Genomic DNA, 24,866 nt, shown 5'->3' with positions numbered 1-24,866 from the left:
TATTAATTATCGAAAAGCTACCTTTCCAAGAGTCAGGAGAGCCCGGAAAGTGACTGAACGACCTTCTCCTAGGGAATTCCCTGTCTCTAGTCCTATTCCTACTTACTTTCTTCTTGGTTTACTCGCCTAAAAAGTCTCTCTCAGCCCAAGGTACTATCCTCTAGTCCGTCTTGTAGGAAATACTTTCATATTGAAGGTGAATTACAGAGAATATTATTCAATATATTTTAGCATGGTATCAAGAGCCTTGTGAGATCCAAAACAATTTCTTAAACGTTGTTTTTCATAAACACCGTTCGTGTGAATTCTTTGAGTGAGTTTAAAAAATCAATTCTTTTTTAATTCTTTTCTGCGCCTGCTTGAGAGATGACAGGGGGAGATGGAGGAAAATCGAAGGTTGACTTGACCTTTCACCTAGGTTCGAGTGGCGGGCCAAGCAATGTGATTACTCCTATTCCACTAAGGGGTGATAACTATGATGAATGGGCTAGGGCTGTGAGGAAGGCTCTAAAAGCTAAGCGTAAGTTTGGCTTTATTGATGGTACGGTTGTGAAACCGATGGACTCTGAGAAGCTTGAGAATTGGGTGGCCATTCATTCTATGTTGGTTTCTTGGTTGTAAAATACCTTGGATCCAACTGTGCGGTCGACAATTGGGGATTATGATTATGCTTGCTTGCTGTGGAATAATTTGAAGAATCGGTTTTGAGTAGTTAGTGGCACACGTGTGTGTCAATTGAAGAGGTCGTTGGGTGAGTGCAAGCAAGGGTCAACCGAGGCAGTGGCTGTGTATTTTGGACGATTGTCTAAAATTTGGGATGAATTGACAACTTATGTTACGGTCCCAATTTGCTCGTGTGGTCAGTGCAAGTGCAATATCGTGGCACGGGTTGAGAAGATACGAGAAGCGGACTATGTGCACCATTTTTTGATTTGGGTTGGACGATGCATATGCATCAATTTGAGGCCAACTATTGGCGCAAGACCCTCTGCCAAGGGTCGACTAAGCATACCAACAACTCATCCAAGCCGAGCAGTTACGTGGGGGGAGTGTTCCTCGACTCACACTCGTGAACAAGTTGTGGCCTTCAAACTTCAGTATGAACCGAAGGCTAAAAATCGGGACAACTCCGATAAATTATGTGCACATTGTAACCATTAAGGGCATGATGAATCAATGTGTTTTCAACTTCATGGATTCCCCGAGTGGTTGGGGAATCGCCCTCGGGTTGGCTGAGGTCCAGGCCGTGGTGGTGCGACTGCAGGTAAGGGCGCAGGCCGTGGAGGTGGTCGAGGAAGGGGTGGTGCAGCTCCTTCAAGCCGAGCTCACAAAACAGGTGGACAAAGCAGCTCTCAAGCCTCGCAAGGGGCCTGCTGCTACTACCTCCAATGGGGCATCCCTTGCGGGGATCACACCCTCTCAAATACAACAGTTACTTGATCATCTAAACTCAATTAAGCCCAAGCTTCATGGTAAGCACGATTTGGGTTGGATTTTTGACACAGGGGCTTCGAATCATGTAAGTTGTGACCTTTCTCTTTTGACTAATGTGACAAATGTGAGCCATTATCCTGTGGGATTGCCGGATGGAAACTTTATAGTAGCTTGCCGTTGACTCATATATGCAAACTTTTTGTCACAAAACACATCTTTGTTAAGCTGCTTTGAAGTGATTTTGACCCCATCACACCTTTAATAATTCGCCATCTTTTCAGAAATCATTATTTAATGTAATAGCTCACCAAAAATTGCCTAATCTCTCCTAGTTGATACGAGTAACAAAGAAAACTCTCCTAATTGATAACTAGAAATTCTATCATCACCTAACTCTGTATTATATAACATAGAAAAAATATGACCAAGATAGTCGAACTCCAAATAATATTCTAGCTCTCATTCATGAAAACCAATAAAGTACATTATGAGAATTCATTAAGAGCTAAATTCTCCTTAAAATCGCCCAAAAATTGTCAATCCCACCCTTATCCAAAGATTGAATGCCACAAATAAGGCTTTGTATGCTTAAAATGTATAAAACATACACCATTATGAATAGAGAATGGCAAATTCCAGCAATCTCAAAGCCAAGCTAATCCTCAAAGCACCAGATATCGAATTGAAGCCCTGACGCATGTTGCATCTCCCCAGCAACAACAAAAAAAAAAGTCATAATTTCTGAGCAAGATAGAAGTAAAGAAATCATGTTCCTCCACAGTTTTGTGTCAAGCTATAATTTGCATCTCGAGATTGTTTACTTCTTTTTTAAAAAAAATTACAAGTGCAACAAGGAGACAATACCACTCTACAATATTCAGCAAATTTTTGCCAGGTCCAGCGAAGGATGCACGTGGCCTATCTGTGGATTATGTACTGCATAGAGCATAATCATATTCATAAGAACACCAATAAATGAATTATCCAGTTTTCTCACCTTGGTTACATACAAAAGGGCGAACAGGCAAGTGCACGCAATCTTCCCTACTGTATTTACATTTAAATCGAACCATTAAAGACAGTGTATAAGTCCTTCCCTTGCGAAAAGAGCATCAAGAATTACTGAAGGCCAGTTTGTCTCGCCTTCAAAACAAGCTCCTCTGTAGTTGTCCCGATTATCTCATTAGCTCGCTTAAGGCTCACGGCAAAATGCCTGCCAATTGAATCCTGGAAGTTTAAACCTCGCATTAGAATAAGGAAGCTCAAGTTGAAAAGAAAGTTTTGACAAAGTTTTTATAGATGATTTATACAGAATTTGACAAAACTACTCTGCTATTCAATTACAAATACAATGCAGGAGAGGCTTAAACCATGACAAGATCTCTGAAGCTTGATCAGAAAAGACAACTAGTAATGAAGGTGGGAAAGGAATCTCACCCTAGAAACAACACCCAACTTCTCTAACTTCTGAACTGCGTCATCTACATCGAAGTTGCAGCTCTGACCAAACTCTTCCTTGATTAATTCTTCACAGTGTAGATCAAGATCCTAAGCAAGTCATTAAATTTCAGATGTTTGGTTGTTAAAAAGGCAGAAGCAAATTACAGAGGTTTGATTTCATTTGGAGTACTGAATTACCTCTCTAGTACATTTACCCTGTTCCATCAGTATGAAAAACGAGAGAATTACTTCCTTGACCTGCAGAACAAAGACATGGTTAGAAACTGCAGTTAGCAGATCCATCAAGATGAAGAATGCAAAGACTTACTTCTTGTTGTATCACGTCATCACATAAGTGAAGAAGAGTTCCCTTTCCACTGTCGAGTTGTTTGTCATACATTGACTGAGTTACTAAGTTCTGATACATAGCCATGTTTTGCTGAAAGCTGCATTAAGGGCCATAAATATGAAGAACACACATCAACTTTTTGCATTGAAACATCAAGTATCATGCATGATTTTAGGTACTTAATATGACTAATAGCCATACATACACGATAAGTAGGGCTTCTACTCATAAGGCCAGCACTTAAAGAGGATTATGGAAAACCAAACACCCCCCTTACCCACTCCTCTTTTCTAATGTCATTCTTTCAAACAAGCTACATTTATATTTTTTAAAAAAAAAAAAACAAAAAACAAAAAAAACAAAAAACAAAAAAAAAAAAAAAAAAAAACTTTTTGCATTGAAACATCAAGTATCATGCATGATTTTAGGTACTTAATATGACTAATAGCCATACATACACGATAAGTAGGGCTTCTACTCAGAAGGCCAGAACTTAAAGAGGATTATGGAAAACCAAACACCCCCCTTACCCACTCCTCTTTTCTAATGTCATTCTTTCAAACAAGCTACATTTATATTTTAAAAAAAAAACAAAAAAACAAAAAACAAAAAAAACAAAAAACAAAAAACTTTTTGCATTGAAACATCAAGTATCATGCATGATTTTAGGTACTTAATATGACTAATAGCCATACATACACGATAAGTAGGGCTTCTACTCAGAAGGCCAGCACTTAAAGAGGATTATGGAAAACCAAACACCCCCCCCCCCTACCAACTCCTCTTTTCTAATGTCATTCTTTCAAACAAGCTACATTTATATTTTTTTAAAAAAAAAAAAAAACAAAAAACAAAAAAAACAAAAAACAAAAAAGAGCTTAGAAAACACCTATAAGCAACAGAGTAAGGTTTGCACAAAGAGTCCAAGAAGAAAAGTGATCTTACACAACATAGATAAAAACACCCCTAAATGTCATAAGCTGATCAGTTTGTATTGTTTGATTTTTAAAAAAAAATGAAAATTTTTAATGGTAAATAAATATTTCATCCTTGAATCCTCTTGCTTAGATAAGCTGATAGTTACGTTTTGACTTCTAGTCCCAGTCCGGATATCAGATATTAGAGGTACTATGACAAGTTGACAACTCCTTACAATTTGTAAACATATGAATCTTGTCAAATTTGTATAACATACCAAGAATAATGGGGTTTGCAATTACTGATGATCCAGAAAACAAGACAAAGAAGCACACAAGTTACAAGAAAAGTAACATGTGTGTGTGTGCATGGAAATGTGAAGGTGTGGTCAGTAATGTACTGGCAAACTTGTTATTTATGAGATCAAAGATGAAACGGAGGAAAACTAAAGAGTAAGGGGGCTGGAATCATGAAGGTGTGGTAAGTGATGTGCTGGCAACCTTTCTATGGTAGTGAGTAATGATTCTGGGAGAAAAGGAAACGAGGACAGAGTAAAACAGGCCAATGGGGATTACTGGTGATCAGATAATAGCACTAATGGTTGATGAGCAATTGTTGATCAACTACCAAACAGGCTAAGATGACATGTTTAGGAGGACAATGTCAGCTTAATATAGATTAAGAGAGAAAAAGGAGGGATGTTTTATTACTGTTATCTTTGAACTTCAATTCAAACTGTCTAGAGTCCAAAACAGCCAAACAGGGGTAACATAAGAAAAATTAGGGGGTAAGCAGAATAAAGTTAAGAAAGGGAAAGGAGAAAGAAATTTGATTTAAGGTTTTCAGGTTGACATTTTTAAACTCCATCTCTCCCTTTGCTCACCACTGCTCAACCATCTCTCTACTCTACAACCTCCACCTCTGGCCCCCTCCGAATACCACAGCTGACCTGCTTATCCTTCCTTTTGACTAACATCCCACTGGCAATAGGCCACCAGTGACCCGCCGCCAACATGTGTCGACCTGTTGCTCCTACGTAGCCAATCACTAAGGTTTTAATTGCCAAATTTGACCATAAAACTTGAGATCCGGAATTTTCAATTTTTCATGGTTGAATTTGACCATTTAAAGCCATGATTATTAATAAAAGAGGTATTTCTCATCCTCAGTCTTGGTTACATCCGTGGTTGGGTGATTTTTGTGTGGGTGGTGGGTTTTTAAGGTGGGTAGTTGGCTGATTTCATGGAATTTAAGGTGTTTGGGGGGGGGGGGGGGAGGGAGATTTTGGTGGGTTATTAGTGGAATTTGAAGCAGTTTAATAGGTTATGCATGGTGGTCGTATGGATTATGTGGAGGGTAGGTGGTTTTGTGGTAGTTGGTAAGGCGATGATGGTAAGAGGTTGGAGTGCTAGACAACAGGTAATTTAAGTGGAAAGTTTGGAAGGTGGGTTGTTATGGTGGCTGAGCAAAGTCGTGGTGTTGTGGATGTGTACAGGAGAGAAATGGTAAGTTCAGCAAAAAATAATTTCAGTTTAGTAAAAATAAGTTCATTTAAGTGAAATTAATTTCACTTCAGTAAAAATCGATAACTTTAATGAAGAAATATAATAGAGAATCCGTCAGAATAATTTCAATTCAGCAAATTTAATTTTAGTTCAGCAAAAATAACTCCAATTCGGTAAAAATAATTTCAATTTAGTAAAAATAGTTTTAGGCCCCGTTCACTTCACCTTATTTTTGCTGAACTGAAATTATTTTTACTGAAATGTCTGAAACAAAATTATATTTGCTGAACTTAAATTATTTTTACTCAACTTATATTAAGTTTACTGAACTGAAATTATTTTTGCTGAACTGAAATTATTTTTGCTGAACTAAAATTATTTTTACTGATTTTCTATTATAATTCTTCTTTAAGATAACTGACCTTATTTTTACTGAACCTGAAATTATTTTTACTTAATATTATTTTATTAAGGTGAAATGAACGGGGCCTTAATAAGGTTTTGGAATTCAATATAATATGATATTTGTAGCATAAAAGCCTGTACATCTTCAAGCTAGATTAAAGAAAAAAATTTCAGCAATATACAAGCATAAGGGAAAGAAAGGTGAAATCATGACAATACGTACGCAAAATATGTCTTTGCACAATAACCAATTAATGTGGATAGGACGGCTATGATAACCCAAGGATCAGCCTTGATCTCAAGTGAACTTACAATAGCAACCTGCAATAATAGACAACTCAAGAAAACATTAAAATGGTGAGTGAAAAATTACAAGAATCAAGCCATCAGGATTCTTAACTTGAAAAACTAACCAGCCCAACAATTGCAGTTCCAAGAAACTTGACCCAGTCCATTGGCGTAAGACTTGGATTCTTCTTCTCCGGCTTTTAATAGAAAAAACACATACACATGAACAAGATTCAAAGGTGACTTAAAGGAAGTATAATTATAAAAGCTTCACACAGCCATAATAAGAAACACTTACAAGAACGATTTCCATGTCAGCCATTGGAATATTTTTAAAATGTTTCACATATATCCCTCTGTCAGATTTTCCTTTAGGACTTGCTTTCCTATCAAATCAAACAAGCTATTAGCTATTTGTGAAAAAAAAAATCCAGAAAGTTCAACTTCAACATTCCCAAGATATGAACAAGTATTGTTTAATGTAATCATGCATCAATATAAAACAATTTGACAAGCAAGACACTGCACGGAGAGCATTTATTTTTATTGGAAAACACACACTGCTTTCTGTTCTTCCAATGAAGGAAATTTCTTAAATATGAAAACCAAAACTGACTACTGAACCAAAGCAGTGATAAATACAGTTCTACAGTCAAATATAATGCGTGAGATAATCTGGAGTGCTACTATATAAAACAAACACATCATTTTAATCTTTGAACCTCTACATACCCTATCACATAGGTGCCCTTCAACAGTTAAAGGTATATCATATGCTGGACAAATATACTAGTTAGCATCAGCAATTTTGCTACTGATAAACTATATGAAGTATATGACATAGATAAGTGCTGGTAACTACTTTCACTGCGAATAAAAATTATCCAAAATATAACAAATTAAAACAGAGAACATGAGCTCAAGAAGCTGATACCTGTAAACAACAATCATTCTATCAAAAGTAGGTTCCTGGATGGTAATCTTGCTCAGCAGATTGCGCATACTGAAGGAAAATGCAATGTAAGACACTGTCCAATAGTTATATACATCAAAAACAAGAGAGGTGATTGAATTGTATGATGAAGCATTAACATTCTATTTTGCATCAAACTTCACAAAGGAACAAAATCAACTTAAAACAAGATTTACCAATGTCTCTTACTCTCTATATTCAAACTCATAAAAGAAATCCACAATAATGCTGTTAAAATCCTCAGTAAGAGAAGTTGGAACCAAAAAGAAAAAACAACAAAAAGATCTCTACATGAAAATGGCCAGCTAGGATGTTACTCCAAAATTAAAGGAATCTCAATTCCAAGCTAAAAAGTAAAGGTGTCTTTCCCCAACAAAAGTAGAAAAAATTCTTACAATTTAAAAAAATCTTACAATTTAAAAAATTCTTCTTTCCTACCTTCCCTTGAAAATTTTAAAGTACACCCAAGTGTACAAAACATGGTACACCATGCTGTAAATGTACAGCGTTAGTTGTACATTTTATTTAAAAAAAAAAAAAAAAAAAGAAAGAAAGATTTTGCTTGGTTAATTATAGGAATTCTGTTATTCATTCCAAAGTTATTACTTTCTAAATTAGATATATTCCACATTTATTCATTTCTGAATTTTCAAAACAGAGAGAATAATTTTTAGAGAGAGAATTTCAAATTTTAGAGATTAGTTGAAGGTTAACAACAAAAATAGTAAAACAAGATGAATTTTGTCATGATTTCGATTGGCGATTTTTTAAGGATGATCACAATGAAGATTATTTTGATGGTGATGGTGAATTTGTTGAATTTGAATCCAAAAAGAAGAAGGTAATTTATGTTATATTTACATATTTAATTAAAATTAATGTTGTTTACATCATTTAAAAACAATATTGATATGAAATATGATGATTAATAATTGTTTTGGATTTCTGTAATTTTTTTTTTTTTTTAATTATGACATTCTAATTAGAGGATGAAGATGATGTTTTTTATTGCATTATTTTATGTTCTTTGACAATGTGATTCAAAATTCATTGTAAAATTATTAGTAATTTTAATTTGTCACTGAAATGAATGTCGATGTGATTTGATTTATAATTTTGTTTGATTACATTTGTAATTATTTAGATTATGAAATTAAAGTTATTAGTAAAAAAATATATTATATTAATTGCACAATATTTCAATTACGTCATGTACTTTTTATAACACGTCAGGTACATTGTATATGATTTTATGATCTTTCTATTATAATATAATGTACATTTTATATTAGGATAAGTACGATATATGCTTCCATTGCTGATTTTCATAATGTTCAATAATTTCATATTATGCTCACTTTCATAATGTTAAAACTTTTATGTGCTTTAAGGCCTACGTTCTTTGAATTTATCTCTTATGTTTTTTTTTTAAGGAATTTATCTCTTATGTTATTTGACCTTAGACCTTTATATTCATATAGTTTAGATGAAATTTTATTTTTATGATATTTATTTTTAATGTCATATATTAATTATGTATTATTTTGTATATTTATTATCATTCAATTGTTTTTTTATTTTTTTAAAATCAGGATCATGAAGGTTGAAAACGATATTATTTTGGGACCTCCTGTAGCGACAAAGAACATTTGTAAATATTGTAATATTAATGAAGAACATGATTATATTATGTAATGAACATTATGTATATTTACCAATCTTGATTCAAAGACAAAATTTAAAGAACATTTCACAATAAATAATAAACGTTATGTGACGAAAAAAGTACATCATGAAAGTTGAACATGATACGGACACAAAATTCAAAGAACATTTCACTGTAAGCAATGAACATGTGACTATAAAGAACATTAACATATAAAATAATTTATTACAAATATATAATAAATATCATTATAATATCAAAATAAACATATGAACTAACATAACATTAATAAGTAATTATACATTACAAACAAATGTAAAGTACATCATGTTTTCAGATAAAGAACAATATTAAATTATATAAAGAACATCACAAGTAATAATACACATCACAATAAAATTTTGAAAATAAAATTTTAAATTTTGTATATTGAATTATAATTTTGAATTTTCAAAATGAAATCTTAAATTATATTTAAGAGAAAATAATTTTAGGGAGTGATAATTATTTTAATGAGGAACAAATTTTTTCTTTTTTTTTTCGGGAAAGAAAAGAAATGATTGGGATGAAAGTAAATATTTTTAAAATCTACTCATTAATTATAGAATAAAAAAAATATTCAGTAGTTATGTTTAATATATTTGAAAAATTCCCTCTATAAATAATGCGTTCTTTTCATTTTGCATATGTAGGTGTACCAAGCATGGTACACTTGGGTGAAGGAACCATGCATTGTCCTTCCCTTCTCTCACAATTCAAGCAGCCAAGTCCAAGGTCCATTCACTTGACGTCAGGTATGTCAAAAGTTGCCCAAGATAAGGTTTGAAAAAGGTGAAAAAACCCCTTTATATATAGATATTGTAAAAAATCAAATAACAGCTCAAGCTAGATTAGCTGTAAGTAAGTAAATTGAGGCCCCATCAGTATTTAGTTATGTGATCTACAATTAGGCCTGTTCACGGATCGGATATCCGACCCGAATCTTCGGATATCAGAAATTGATATCCGAATCCGATCCGAAAATTTCGGATATCCGATATTTGAAATCATTCGGATCGGATGTTTCGGATATCCATTATCCAATATTAATGAAATTGATTAAGACAAGTTTATAAATCTCATTAATATTATTGCTTATACTTCAAATTTTAACAAGGTAGTAGTCTTTTAAAGAGCATTTAATTTAATTTGTTAAAAAAAAAAAGACTATTTATTATTTAATTGATATACATAATAAACTAATAAAGTATATTCATCATTTAATTGTCACAAATACAAAAAACTATAACTGCTGTAAACTAGCAGCTTCTTCGTTTGGCAGAAATACCCTTCTTCTTTTGGCAGAAATACCCACAAATTGCCGAAATTGGCAAGCAAAACCAACAACAGAGGAGACACATCACACAAACACACATTGAAAATCAAAATTCCTAATAACAAAATCCTTTTAATAACCTTTATCAGAGAAGATCGATGAATGGCGATTCGGTGAGCTGAACAAACCGGCAAACTAGCGACGACTGAACGAAGAAGTTCGAAAATAAAAAAGATTAGGCCAACGAACGAAGAAGAAGATCTGGGGCAGGGGGGTGTGAGGTGTGACTAGTAGCCGCTGGTGGAGTAGGATCGGAGCAGCCGTGAGAGTGAGAGAGATGAGGGAAGACGGGAAGCCACCGTGTGAAGGAGAAGGAAGCCATGACTGAGAGATGACGGAGACGGAGATCTGAGAGGCAATGAGGAGGAGATAAAGGAGAGAGGAGAGAGAAAGGGCGTGAAGGGAGGTTTGAGAGGGAGAAGTAGAGAGAACATAGTGAGGCCGTGAGGCTGGGTTAGGAAATAATGAAAGTTTGAAATCGTAAAATTAAAATGAAATAATAATGCAAGTAATTTTTCCGGATATCGGATAAGATATCCGATATCCGACATCCGACTTTTTTCGGATATCCGAAAATTTGAAAACCAATATCCGAATCCGTATCCGATATCCATCCGAAATGAAAACTCGGATCGGACATCCTAAAATTCGGATCGGTTGCAGATTTTCGGATTTTCGGATTATCGGATAGTTTTGTACAGGCCTAATCTACATCCCTGTTATTCCTCAATTGAGTGTGTTACTATGAACTCCCTTCATTCCAAAATAAATGCTTTACAAAATATGTCCCACTTTGAGTTTTGTACTAATCACAATTTCACATACACCACTTTGACCTCTGGTTGTGCTTTATAAATATGATAAAATATAAAGTTATATGGGTACCGTTTAAAAGCGTCTCAATGTATACATTTCGAATATCATTTTTTTTATTTTATATTTGCTCCGCTCCAATAATATTGCAACAAATGACCTTCCTCGCTATCTCATATAGGTACCTGTTAAAATTGTTTTAGTACAAGATTTTAGTACAAGATTAGGACATCAAGGACACTAGCCTAAGAAAGTGGTTGAGTTGTGTGGAGGTGTATTTGTATTGATTGGCCAACGGATCTCTTTACCAAGATATAGAGGGCTACAAGGATCCTACAAGATTGAAGGAAGTGCACCTTGGTCCTGGTCTATAAAAACAAAGGAGACACACAAGATTGTTCTCTAACTATCAAGGGATCAAGCTGATGAGCCACACTATGAAGTTGTTCGAAAAGGTGATAGAAATAGGTGGAGGGCATGCACAAGAATTTCAAATGACCAATTTGATTTATGCCTGAGAGATCTACTATGGAAGCAATCCAATTGATAAGGCAAATGATGGAGTTTTATAGGGAAAAGAAGGACCTCCATATGGTTTTTATTGATTTAGAGAACGCCTATGACAAGGTGACAAAAGAGGTAGATAGGCAATGTTAAAGAAAGGTATCCCACGAGGTAGATGGGCAATGTTGAAGAAAGGATGCCCACCCGGTTCACCAGAGCTAAGCTCCTACTACATCCGGATCCGACTCGAGTCACACACCTAGCTTATGGCGGGTGAGTCTCCCAACAAGGGTTTTCTTCAGTGAGGCTCAAATCCGAGACCTCCCTTAAGCGACATCAAGTTGCTTACCACTTGAGCCAACCCTTGGTGCTTCAAAACATTACTTCGCTTTTCTTGAATTTATACTCTATAGATAAAATTACTTCATGATAGCTCAAGGGTATAATAGTCCTCCTATAGTGTCACTCCATGGTATCCTACGCATACAGTTCTTTATAACTTTTGACACATACCATGCAGCTTAATGCATACATCATAACGTACAATATACAATAGCATACACTCTGGAACAATTAGCAGTTCATGTGCAAAATATTCCACAGACTCTGCTTCCATTGAGAAAAAGTCAGATAATGCAGAGATTATGAAATATAGTTACTTTAAAACAATATTGCCTATTGCAATGGACATACCACATATATGGAGAGTCAGGGTTATTCAGTTATCAAACCTGAACTCCAAATTCTGGATTCTGATCCGCTCAACATAGAGATCATCTTGATCAGACTCATATTCATCGTCTTTCTTTCTATCTTTGATAGAAGACTGACGTGGCTTTGAGAACAGGGACCGAAGTCTTTGTATCCTGGAAAAAAACAGTCCCGGAAACATATGAAGTTACAAAGCATTATAACCATCACGAGACACAAGAAAGATGAGAATGATAAAACAATGAGAAAAAAACACCATATTATCTTCACAGACCCTTAAGACCAAGTACCACTTTATATATTCTTGGGATCACATTCTACCCTTAAGTGTCCTAAGTTGATATACAAGAATTTTGGAAAGCTTGACCTTCCCCTTGGGCCATTTGACAATAATTATTGATCATTTCTGTGAGCTATGTCATTCGGCTCTTCAATTAGTCTTCCATATCCATGTCATACACTTGACACTGTACGATGGTATAACGAATTCTTACCCTACCCTTCAATGCTCACTTATACAATTCAATCATCTTGAACCACATAATCATAGAAGAAATGTAGAAAAATAAGGAAGGATAAAGAAGACTAGTTGCACTATGTGCTCACAAATAGGCTTCAGATATGCATTTCAACAAAAATTAGCAATCAAGTCAGCCTAAAATGTGTGTATATGTATTTCTATGGAAGAATTTATGCAAAAAGTCTGTTAAAAATAGGAGGCAAATTTGTCAAAAAAAAAAAAAAAACCTTTTAAATGCACCATTTTGCGAAAAGAAAAAAAATAAAAAATAAAAAAACCCTTTTAAAAGCTTTATGGCAAAAGAAAACCCGATTTTAATCATTTTGGCAAAAGAAAACCGGATTGTGAAATTTTTTTTGTTTAAAACAACCAAGTACCACTAATTAACTTAATTAACCTCTAATTTCTTATAATTAACTCCTAACTCTCACTTAACCCTTAATAATTAAATTAATTTATAAATAAAATAAAATAAAATAAAATAAAAAAACCAAAAACACCACCCCTTTCACCCGGCAGCCACCTCCTCCCTTTCCCCATCCCTTGGCAACAGCCCCCCTCCCCATCTAATCTGCCGCTTTGTACCCTCACTCCGGCGACGCACCTCCATTGCTGACCAAACTTCATCCCTTTCCCATCGTCGAAAACAGGGGAGTTTCCAACTTGACGCCATTAATGGCGACATTGTCATCTGAAATCGGAGGAAGTAATGGAGAGAGAATTGTAAGGGAGGGGAGAGCAGGGATCGAAGTTAGGCGCCATAAGAGGGATTAAAGTTAAAAAAAATGGAATTGGAGGAGAGAGGGGGTTGCTTGGACGAATTAGAGGGTGAGAAGGAGGAGTCGGATGGAGTGAAGAGGGTGGTGGAAGAGACGAAAGATGAGGGGTTGAGAGATGAAAGGGAGGGTGAATGACATGGAATTGAGGCCGGAGTTTGAGAGGATTTCAGCGGCAGCGTTAATGGTTTCGTCGGAAATGGTTGAGCTCAAGAATGAGGTGAGGGAAAATGTTGATGGAAGCTAATTAAACGCCATTTGATGGAGGTCTCGGCCGGCGGAAGAGGTGAGTCGCCGGGATTGGGGTGATTTATGGCGGCACGGCTCAGTCGATGAGGGGGCTGCAGCCAGGGGAGGGGGAAAGGGCGATGGTGACTTGCTGGTGGTGGAGTCGGTGGTTTTTAATTTTTTTATATATTAATTTTATCATGATATGGTTAAGTGAGAGTTAGAGGGTAATTAGAAGAACTTAGAGTTAAATTAAGTGAATTAGAGGCACAAGTTGTCTTGAACAAAAAAAATTTAACTTCAGGTTTTCTTTTGCAATAAAACTTTTAAAAGGTTTTTTTTCGCAAAATGTGGCATTTAATAGGTTTTTTTTTTGACAAATTTGCCAAAATAAAAATATGTTCCACTCAGTCCCTGGCTCGTGTCCAATATTAGGATAATGTCCTCGTCGTCTAATATTTTAACTTCGGGTTTTCTTTTACAATAAAACTTTTAAAAGGTTTTTTTCGCAAAATGTGGCATTTAATAGATTTGATTTTTTTTGGACAAATTTGCCAAAATAAAAATATGTTCCGCTCAGGCAAGTCCCTGCACTCGTGTCCAATATTAGGATAATGTCCTCGTCGTCTAAAATTTCTAAACCCACAATCTTGGACCCAACACATAGTCTAAGAGAACATAACAACCTAAAAGGCTAAAACAATACCTTCCCATACTAATAATGCAGTTAATACATAGTGAAGAACTAATAGCTCATACATGTCTAATAAAAATATATCTCACCCAACCATATAAGCCTTTGTATGAAGTCTTTTTAGTAGTGGATTATGGGCCCAAGGACATATTTCATCATCTTTTTCCTATAGCAACTATAATTGGCATAGTAAGAATAGGCATTAATATTGGTCTTTTTACATAGTTAAGTAATATTACTCCCTCTATTTTAAAATATTTGCATCACTTTGACTTATACACTATTCACATACTCTCTTAATATATCATTGGATTAGTTACCATGTCTATTTACATGTTAAATTTTTTTACAATCTTTACTAATAGATAATTAATATATTAATGGTCAAAGTTATGTCTCGACAAATGTGCCAGTCAAAGTGATGCAAATGTTAAAACATGGAGGGAGTAATTAGTTTATGTTTCAGAAAAAAAATATTATTTCCCCTAAATTTAGCTTATAGATAAGATGTAATTATTAGGCATTCTCTGAATTGAATGTTTTAAATTTAAATAAAACTGGCACATTTCTATAATAGTAAAATAAGATCTAGAAAGCCCAAACGACCTTGTTAGTTATAGCTATTTTCAGCCGAACTCTAAAACACATTTCTATCTATACACTTTGTATGCTGCAAATTTGCATCTAAACTATGATTATATCCATATAAAAAATAAAATAAAATACAAAAATCCCCCCAATTACACTGCCCCTTCACAGCTTCACTTTAATCACATCATCCCTTTACAGAGCATCAGCTCCAAAGCCTCCAAGATTATTCCCCTGTTTTCTATATATATTTATAAAAAACAAATCCCTGCTTTTATCCAATGTTTAAATTTAAGCCCCTCAGCTCTATCATTTACTAATTGTCATATTAGTCTGATATATTAGTAACACAGCATTATCTGTCAATCAATCTAACGGTTAATTTATAAAGAAATCTTTACAGCACAAAAATGAAAACAAAATTCACCAAGATAACAGACCTCGTTATCATAGTTATAAAGAGCACGCGAAAGGTCTACACACAACTTATACTTATGCAGATTCCCCATAATTTTCTTCTGATAGTATTTCAGTATTTCTTTCAATAAAGATAAAATGTTAGAACGGGTTCTCACTACAATTAAAAAAGTTGGAATCTATAACGGTTACATAAGAAAGTAAACAAGCACTTTGCGTAGAATTTTAGAATAATTCGAAAACATCCCTTTATCAACTCCACTTGCCAAAATTTTATAAACTTGAATATAGTAGTCAATTTATACACGATCTAACTTTTAAAATAAATAATAAAAAAATTTTAAAAAATAAACTGGTAGCTCAACGTCACGTATCTATTTTCCCTGAACTATTAGCATCATACATTTTTAATCATATGTACCAAATTTTGTAGAAGTTCTGTGCCTGATCCTTCTAATATTGCAGCAAGTCGCAGATAGCCAGATAACATTTCACCCCAATCAATATGCAAACTATGTTTTGTCTCTAAACACTTCTAGAAGTAGTAGTTATGAAAAGATACAAGTTCTATAGTGTCAGGTTATTACTCACCCAGTCACTCTCAAAAGCTTTGCCCATATGCGTGAAATGATCATATCCACTTTTTCCATGAAAAAATAGTCAGCAGTGCGGTCAACACCAATGCCACGTCGAAATATTACATACTGAGAAGAGAAATAAAAAATGATATAAAAATATAAGCATCAAATCCAAGACAACCAAAGGAAAAAGGTAACCTTACCACAATAATATAAGACATGAAAAACAAATCTCAAATGCTGATATGATTCACTCACTGTACAAGTTTACATCCATCTATCTTCAATATAACCATCCCCAAGCAACAATAAAATTATTTAAGAGATATATACAAACAAAGAACCACGGTATAAAATACAAGGACAAGGCATCCTCTAAAAATTGTAGCGTAAGTCAATTGTACTGGACGACGGAAAGCATTAAATTAGAAAAGGCAGCAATTATCACATACCACCAAGAAGCTTACTAGACTCCAAACACCTCTACCCACACAAATATATATATATATATATATATATATATATATATATATATATATATATATATATATATATATATAGGGTTGGGATCCAATGAGAAATTTCTTAAAATGAAAGAATGAGAAGGAAGAAATGTGCAAAAGTAATCCACTAAATGTGCAAAACTGATTGTCGAACTAATAAAAAATTTTGCATATTATGTTCAAAATTTATGCACATTGAATGTTTCTCAATTTATTTATTTTTTTTTGCACATTTAGTTTGAAAATTATGCACATTCAATACAAAAATTATGCACATAAAATCCTTCTCATCCCTCTCATTTTAAGGATCTTCTCATTTGATCTCATATAAATATATATATAGACATCATTAAAGAATCACAATCATAACCATATGTGCACACCTCCAAAGCATCGTCCTATGTTTTCTCCTCCCAAGTCACAACAACAATCTAGCACAGCTACAAAAGTCTCAACAACGAAATCAAATACATTCAAAATTTCCCTTTCAAAATCAGAAAGCCTATAACATCTAATAGCCCAACAGTCCAACGCACACTGACCAGACTTTCTAAAAGTTCATGTTGCAGCGCATGTGAGTTACCATGATGTTAACTTTTCAAAATATGTTATAAAGATACTAAGGAAATTTTATGTTCATCAATTTTAGCGGTAGTAGATGAATTTGTATAACATATACACTGGTGTATTTTAAATACCATAGGTATATTAAAAACATTTCCTTAATACAAAGACAGTAAACCAAACTTTATGTATTCCTGCCAACAAAGATGGCCAGGAAAAGTAATCCAGGTTAAGCTAAAGATAATAGACAAAAGAACTACTAATATCAATCTTAAGACCAGAATCGCGATGAAACACTTGAACAGAATTAGTACATATTTTAACTTAATAACATCATCCAGAAGAAAATAATAATATTCATGTAAATGCATATGAGAAACAATAACCCCCACCCTCCCTACTTTAATGTTACCAACCACAACAAACATCAACTAAAGGGAGATGATGTCTATCCACACCTAAAGCCCTGAACCAACCTATACTAAAGGGGGATACTTTTGGTCTTACACGTAAAAAAGTCCATGTGATGATTCTTAATATGTGTGCAAAATCAATCAATTAAATTTTACTAGGATGGAAGATGTAAAAGAAAAGTGAAATTCCAAAACCTCCATTATTCATTGCCAACCAAACAACCACTAAACCAATTTTTAATGTTACAGTTTTTACCTTATCAACAAATTCCGGAAGATTTTCTTGGGGATGCTTCGACCAGTACCTCTTCAAAAGCTTTTTGTCAAGCTAAATTCAACACAGCAACAAATACATGCCAGTGGAAAGGACAGCATCAGACAGAAGTTAAAGCTTAACAAATGTGAAATAAAAAGTAATTAGCACAAACACCAAAAATAAAGAACTGGAAAGAGACCTTCTTTTCATCCACGGAGATAGGAAGATTTAAAAGATACTGGCCAGTTTGAGCAACTTCAAACTCTTCATCACTCACAATCTTGAAATTACTCTTATCCATAACCTGGTAGAAATAAAGCACATCAAACACGACAGACAAATATCAAATTGCCACCAAACTTTTTACTTTTTCATTTAATAAAATGGTTAGCTGCACAAAACCAAACACCTGCCATCATAAATGGTCACCAGAAACAAGTAAACCACACATCACCTGTATCATATAGCTCAGGAAATTTTCTTCAAGAATGTCTATTTCTTCAGGAGATAGATGCTGTTGCTCCAGCTTTTGAGCTCCATTAACAGGGTCAAAGAGGGCATATAATTGCTGTAGCAATCACACACATGACTTCAATGATGAGAAATAACAAGGCATTCAACAGAAACAAAAATTTACTTAACGAAAAAATACCATCACAGTACCATCAAATCTTCAAACTGTAAGAGATACCAGGCCCGAATGGTATATTCAACTCTCTTACAAAACTTCAAAAACTCTGCTCTGTCGGAACTATGCTCTGCAAGAAATAATTGAACAGATTAAAGCATATCACACCAGAATAGATATATAAAATTACAGTTTTAAAAGGCTTTCAAGGGTAAAAAAAACATGTAACTATATATATGCATAAAAAAATAACAGATAAAAACTGTTCCATTTAACGTCAAGACTCAAAAAAATAAAAAAGAAAAAAAAATCGTCAAGACTCAACTGACAGTGCCAGTAATCTGCCATACTCCCAGATAGGTACCATTAATGCCTCACAAATTTGAATTATTTGAATTTGAACCAAATTCAATGGCAAATTCATAATGTCATAGAGTTTGAGACAATTTCCACGTATTTTGCAACTTATATATACTCGAAAAATTGAAAAGCTTGCATCACTTTATCCCAAAAAAACTGCAAGCCACAACACACAGAATTTGAAATTATAATGTAACCAAATGTGCTAAGACTACTAACCCCAACTTGAAAACACACAATAAAAAATTTGCTGACCCAAGAAGCTTAAACACACCTAACTTAGAACCTTCCATATATTGTCAAAGCAAGCAACCCATTTCAAATTTTGCATGAATGCACAATTTAAACATAATCCAAAACAGAAAATTGTACAACAAAAATCAATCTATCCCCAATTCAAATAACAGTGAAACCATATGAATTAAACCAAGAAGCTTAAACACAATCTTTTGTCTCAGGAACACGCATCACAATGTCAAAAGAAAAAAAAAAAAAAAGCAACCCATTTAATATTTCCTAAAAATAAGCATGACCCAAGACAGCAAAATTGTGCAATAAAAGATTACTTTAACCCAATTCAAATAGCAGTGAAACCAAGTGAGTAAACCCCAAACTAAGTTTCAACTCAAAATCTATCTCATAAACAAGATGATTCTTCAAAATCAAGCAACCCACTTCTGATTTAACAAAAACATACAATACCAAAAACAGAAATATGTACAACAAAAAAAATTGAGCTAACCCCAATTCAACTAACACCTTAAATTTTCCAACAATATTGTCAAATGGCAAAGAAACCCATTTCAATTTTGCAAAAAAAAAAAAAAAAAAAAAAAAAAAAAAAAAAAAAAAAAAAAAACAGAAAAGAAATATTTTAAAAAAACTAATTAAAATATTTTAAAAAATCAAGATAAATTAGTCCAGTAACTGTTCTATAGCATTAACCAAATGAAGATATTACAAATACTACCTATGTTACAAATTATTTGCAAACGATTAGACATTTTTCCTCTTTACTTTATGTCAAACGGAGGTAGTAAAAAGTTAAGGAACAAAAATTACCAATAAGATTAGCCAAAGACATAACCAATTTAGGTTTTAAAATAGGAATTACAGATTCACGTTCCAATCGAATTACTTCCTTGTTCTTCTTCTCCTTCCCCGTCTTCTCGCTCTCGCTAGTATTTGCCATAGCCATTTAAAATCAAATCAAAATGGGGTTCTTTTGTGGGATTTTTTTGGGAAACAAAGAGAAAGAAAAACAAGGGAGTTTGAATAATTATTGAGAATAAAAAAGGAAACTTGAAAAGACAAAAATTGTGGTTGGCAAAGAAAAAAATTATTCCCAGACAAAAAAGAAAAGGGTTTGTGTGTCGGCAAAGATACTGTTGTGTATCAGTGTCTCACACTCTTTCTGTTGCCGGCGATGAAAATTGCGGTTATTTTCATGTCAGTTATGATATGATACTGTTTCTTTGGTGGGATTGATCATTGGAGGAAGATGAAGTCACATGAAAATTGATTATTTGATTGAATAGAACATTTTAACTATCCTACGGTGTGATGTAACGTTTGATATAACGTATTTCCTCCGTGCAACAGTTTGACGTTTACACTATTTATTTACTTCATCTTGACTAGCTTTGACGATTTATAGCTAAGAATAAATATAGTCATGTGGAATCTTGTTAAATTCGTCTCGGTTTATACTATTTTAATATCTAACATTTATAATTTTTACATATTGATAAGGGGGGTGTTATATACCACCATCCAAAATGATCAAAACCGCCAACATTTAGTGTGAATTGACAACCATACCCTTATTACTTCACCACTATCTTCCCTCTTGCCACCAATCACTAACACCTTGACACCACCACCCCAATTGATGACTAACACCACCACCACACTGACCGGCCACGACGACCACCACCACAACCACCCTGACCGGCGACCTACCACATCCCCCTCAAAGATGACCCACCACCTTCCCTCTTTGGCGGAAAGATGGTGGTTTTTTTTTTTGACAACCGTACCAACCGGAGCTCAAAACCGGTTACCAAACACGATAACCGGTTTTGGGCTCCGGTAACCATGGAATCGGTTAAGGTGCACGGTAACCGGAGCCCAAAACCGGTTACCGTGCATGGTAACCGAAGCCCAAAACCGGTTATCGTGGCCCAAAACCGGTTACCGTGCACGATAACCGGTTTTGGGCTCCGATTATCGCGCACGGTAACCGGTTTTGGGCTTCGGTTACCGCGGTTGCCTAAAATAAAAAAAAAAATATATATTAAACCACCACCTTCCCCCCGGCGAGGGAAGGTGGTGGGTCGTCATAGAGGAGGGTATGGTGGGTCGCCGATCAGGGTGGTGGTGGTCATCACCGATCAGAAGGAGTTGTGGGTCGCCGGGAGGATAAGGGGTGGTGAAATAATAAGGGTACGATTGTCCATTCACACCGAATGTTGGCGGTGATGATCATTTTTGTTGGCGGTGTTTAGCAATTCACGTTGATAATTAAAGATATAAACAATTGAAAAAATGCATCGGCAAGCGTGAAAAGAAAAGTGTTGCAAGTAAATAAAAACAGAGGAAGTATAAATTAGTTATAAGAGTCATTAGGTGAGCTTCATGACCTTGGTCAATATGGAACATAGGGACATTAAAATCGAGGGTGTTGTTGGTAAAGAGTAAAGACTGGCAATAGCGAGTAGCTAAGGAGTAAAAAAAAAGGCAAATAAGATAGCTTGAAGCGATTGATTAGTAGCGTGTATAGATTAGCTTTTAAATTAGTTGTTGATAGTGGTGGTGTAGAGTAAAAATAGTTGTTGGGATATTTAATCACAATACTCCCTTTATCGTGATGTGTCTACTTTAATTTTTATGGTCTTTAAGATGTATCTTTAACCATTAATGATTTGAATAATGCATTATTGTAAAATTAAAAATAAAATAAAATAAAATAGAATAAAATAAAAATTTCATTAGTAAAAGGTCAAACTAAAGTCGCATCACCTAATTAAAATTATCTTAATGTCCTCAATCAAGTAGTAAGAGAAGTAGGGTATAGAATTATACAAGTAGGGAAATACTTTTACTTTCTACTCGTATTTATCAATCAAACCTAGACTATTGAGGTCGAATGCTAATATAAGATTATATAGAAACAATATTAATAACGAAGAATGATTAAATCGATAATATAAAGTTTAAGGTATAGGGTATAGGTTCACCAAAAACATTAATATTTCGGGATTATTAATCAATCTTCACAATCAACAATGCAATTAACAAGGTTAATATGTTCTCTTGAATTGATATTAATCATGGCACAAATTTGACATGCTTTTGATATTAATTAAATCCAGGTCTACAAGGGTTGTTAATGAGCCGAACCTGCTCATGAACTGTTTGGTCTCGGCTCAAGACTAAACGAGACGATACACGAGTCATGCTAAACTCGACTCGAAAAGCTCGCAAGCAACTCGAATTATTTTCTTAAAATAAATATTATATGTTTTTTTACATTTAAATAAAGTTCATATAAGCACAATAACAAGGAGAAATATTGGCGCATAGGGCCTATGTGCAAATGAAACAAATAGGATGATATTTTTGTAAATAATGGAAACAAGAGAAAAAACAGTAGTGCAAAATTGATGGCAAAAAATACCACTACATGCATAACGGTACATTAAATGTACCACTGTACCATTAAGGGAGAGAAAAAAAATAATAAAATTCCCTAAAAGCCCTACTATATGTTTGTGAAACACATAATCTCTATGCGTCTAGATGCACTCAAATGAGACTAATTTCAAAATCGAGCTTATAACGAGTCGAATTTTGAACTCGAGCCAATAACGAGCTCAAGCTGAGCTCAATTTTTAAGGTTTGACAAGGCACGAGCTCAAGCCAAACGAGCGGAGCCTACCTATTGAGACTAGCCTTAATATAAAATTATATTGTACTTATCAATGCATGCATAACTTAATATTGCAAAGCAAAGGCCCTGTTCTTTTGAGCTTCTGGGCAGAGCAGAGTATAGCCGAGCATATTTCAGCAGAGCATAGCAGATTTCAGTAGAGGAGAGCAGATTGAAGCAGAGCCGAGCCGAGCATATTTCATTATTATTATTATTATTATTATTATTATTATTATTATTATTATTATTATTATTATTATTATTATTATTATTATTATTATTATTATTATTATTATTATTATTATTATTATTATTATATCTCAGAAATAGATAAAGTTGTACAACCTATAGAAAATTAGTGGGAAGCCAAGATACAATCTGGGCCCCCACTCCTCTAGCTATAGAAAAGCCGATCCTAGTAAAGATATGAGCTGCATGCAGCACGTGCCCCAATATCCCGAATCTTCGAGAACTTCTGGATACGCTTCACCAATGCAACAACCTCCTTTTCTAACTCCCCAAGAGAAGAGAAAGAGAAGGGAAGGAAGTCATATCTATCCAATTGTTCGACAAATGGATTCGTACTTGACCCGCTTCCGATTGGACGCATCAATCACGACCCGTCAAGAACAAAGTCAGAAAGCCTACAATAGAGAAGACCTTGTCAAGTCAACACAAACATCGCGACCATGATCCCATGAATAAAGTAACACATCTGCAGGTCTGAGAGCCCCATCGTTCCCTCCATATAACCCAATGTTCACCTCCTTTCTAGCTGAAATCCCTGACCGATAGCAAATATCAACAAGGATATCTCGAACAAAATTATGCCGAATAACATCAACAAACATTATGCCGAACAAGGGTATCCCGAATAACATTACTACTATTATTAATATTATCGCGTTATTATTATAATCATTAAATATTACGAAGTATTATTTAATATTAATTATTATTATAATAATTATTAAATATTATTTAATAATTCTTTTTATTATTATTATATTTATTAAAAATTAATAATTAGATAGTATTATCTTTAAATATTAGTTATTATCTTTAAATATTATTTTTTATTATAAAAAAACAATTATTATTATTATTATTAATAATTATTATTATTACTATTATTATCATTATTTTTTTAGAAAATATTATTATCATTATTATTATTATTAAATATTAATTATTATCATAAATATTATAATTATTAAATATTAATTATTGATATTAATATTATAAGTATTAAATATTAATTACTTATTATTATTAATTAAATATTTATTATTATTATTAAATATTAATTATTATTTTAAATATTAAATATTTATTAATTTATTATTATTATTAAATATTAATTTTTAATAATATTATTACTATTAAATATTAATTATTTATAATTTTTATTATTAAATATTAATTTTTAATATTATTATTATTAAATATTAATTATTCATTATTATTATTAAATATTAATTATTATTATAATAATAATTCAATATTAATTATTATTATTATTATTATTATTATTATTAAATATTATTTATTATTATTATTATTATTAATTAATAATAATAATTATTATAATAATAATTCAGTATTAAGTATTATTTTTAAGTAAAGCAGAGTAGAGCAGATTTCAGCATAGCAGAGCAGCTCTAAAAAACAGGGGCTAATTCAGTCAGACATGTCCAAATCTAATTGAAAACCAATAAAACAATCAATAGGAATCAACATGCATTATCAAACAATCAATAACCACAAGAGAAGGTATTGGGTCAGTTCGGACTAACGAAATGATTCGTTAGTCCGGACTGACAAAATGCGGATTTTTTATATCCTCAATCAGCGGGATGATATCCACTATTAGCTGGATGATATCCTCTATTGGCTAGATGATATCCTCTACTAACTGGATGATATCCTTTATTGGCTAAATGATATTTCTATTGGCTATATGATATCCTCTATTGGCTATATGATATTCTCTATTGGTTGGATGATATCCTCTATTGACTGAATGATA

General features: G+C 33.5%; 1 protein-coding gene across 1 annotated transcript; it reads right to left on the bottom strand.

Moving 5' to 3' along the window:
- Positions 1 to 1,993: 1,993 nt before the first annotated feature.
- Positions 1,994 to 20,374, bottom strand: LOC145642807 (uncharacterized). The gene is made up of 15 exons (XM_081693976.1): positions 19,969 to 20,374; positions 18,582 to 18,676; positions 18,373 to 18,486; positions 18,118 to 18,222; positions 17,919 to 17,990; positions 16,196 to 16,308; positions 12,402 to 12,536; positions 7,274 to 7,342; positions 6,638 to 6,725; positions 6,465 to 6,536; positions 6,275 to 6,372; positions 3,203 to 3,320; positions 3,073 to 3,132; positions 2,872 to 2,982; positions 1,994 to 2,661 (listed from the first exon to the last, which is right to left on the bottom strand). The coding sequence occupies exons 1-15, from the start codon at positions 20,102 to 20,104 to the stop codon at positions 2,554 to 2,556; spliced, it is 1,494 nt and encodes a 497-aa protein (XP_081550102.1). The 5' UTR covers positions 20,105 to 20,374; the 3' UTR covers positions 1,994 to 2,553.
- Between the last annotated feature and the right edge of the window lie 4,492 nt (positions 20,375 to 24,866).

The sequence above is a fragment of the Chenopodium album genome, chromosome 1 (assembly GCF_948465745.1).
Source record: "Chenopodium album chromosome 1, dcCheAlbu1.1, whole genome shotgun sequence".
NCBI classification, from domain to species: Eukaryota; Viridiplantae; Streptophyta; class Magnoliopsida; order Caryophyllales; family Amaranthaceae; genus Chenopodium; species Chenopodium album.
The sequence above is the reverse complement of the archived record's forward strand: the minus strand, read 5'-3'. Positions and strand labels throughout refer to the sequence as shown.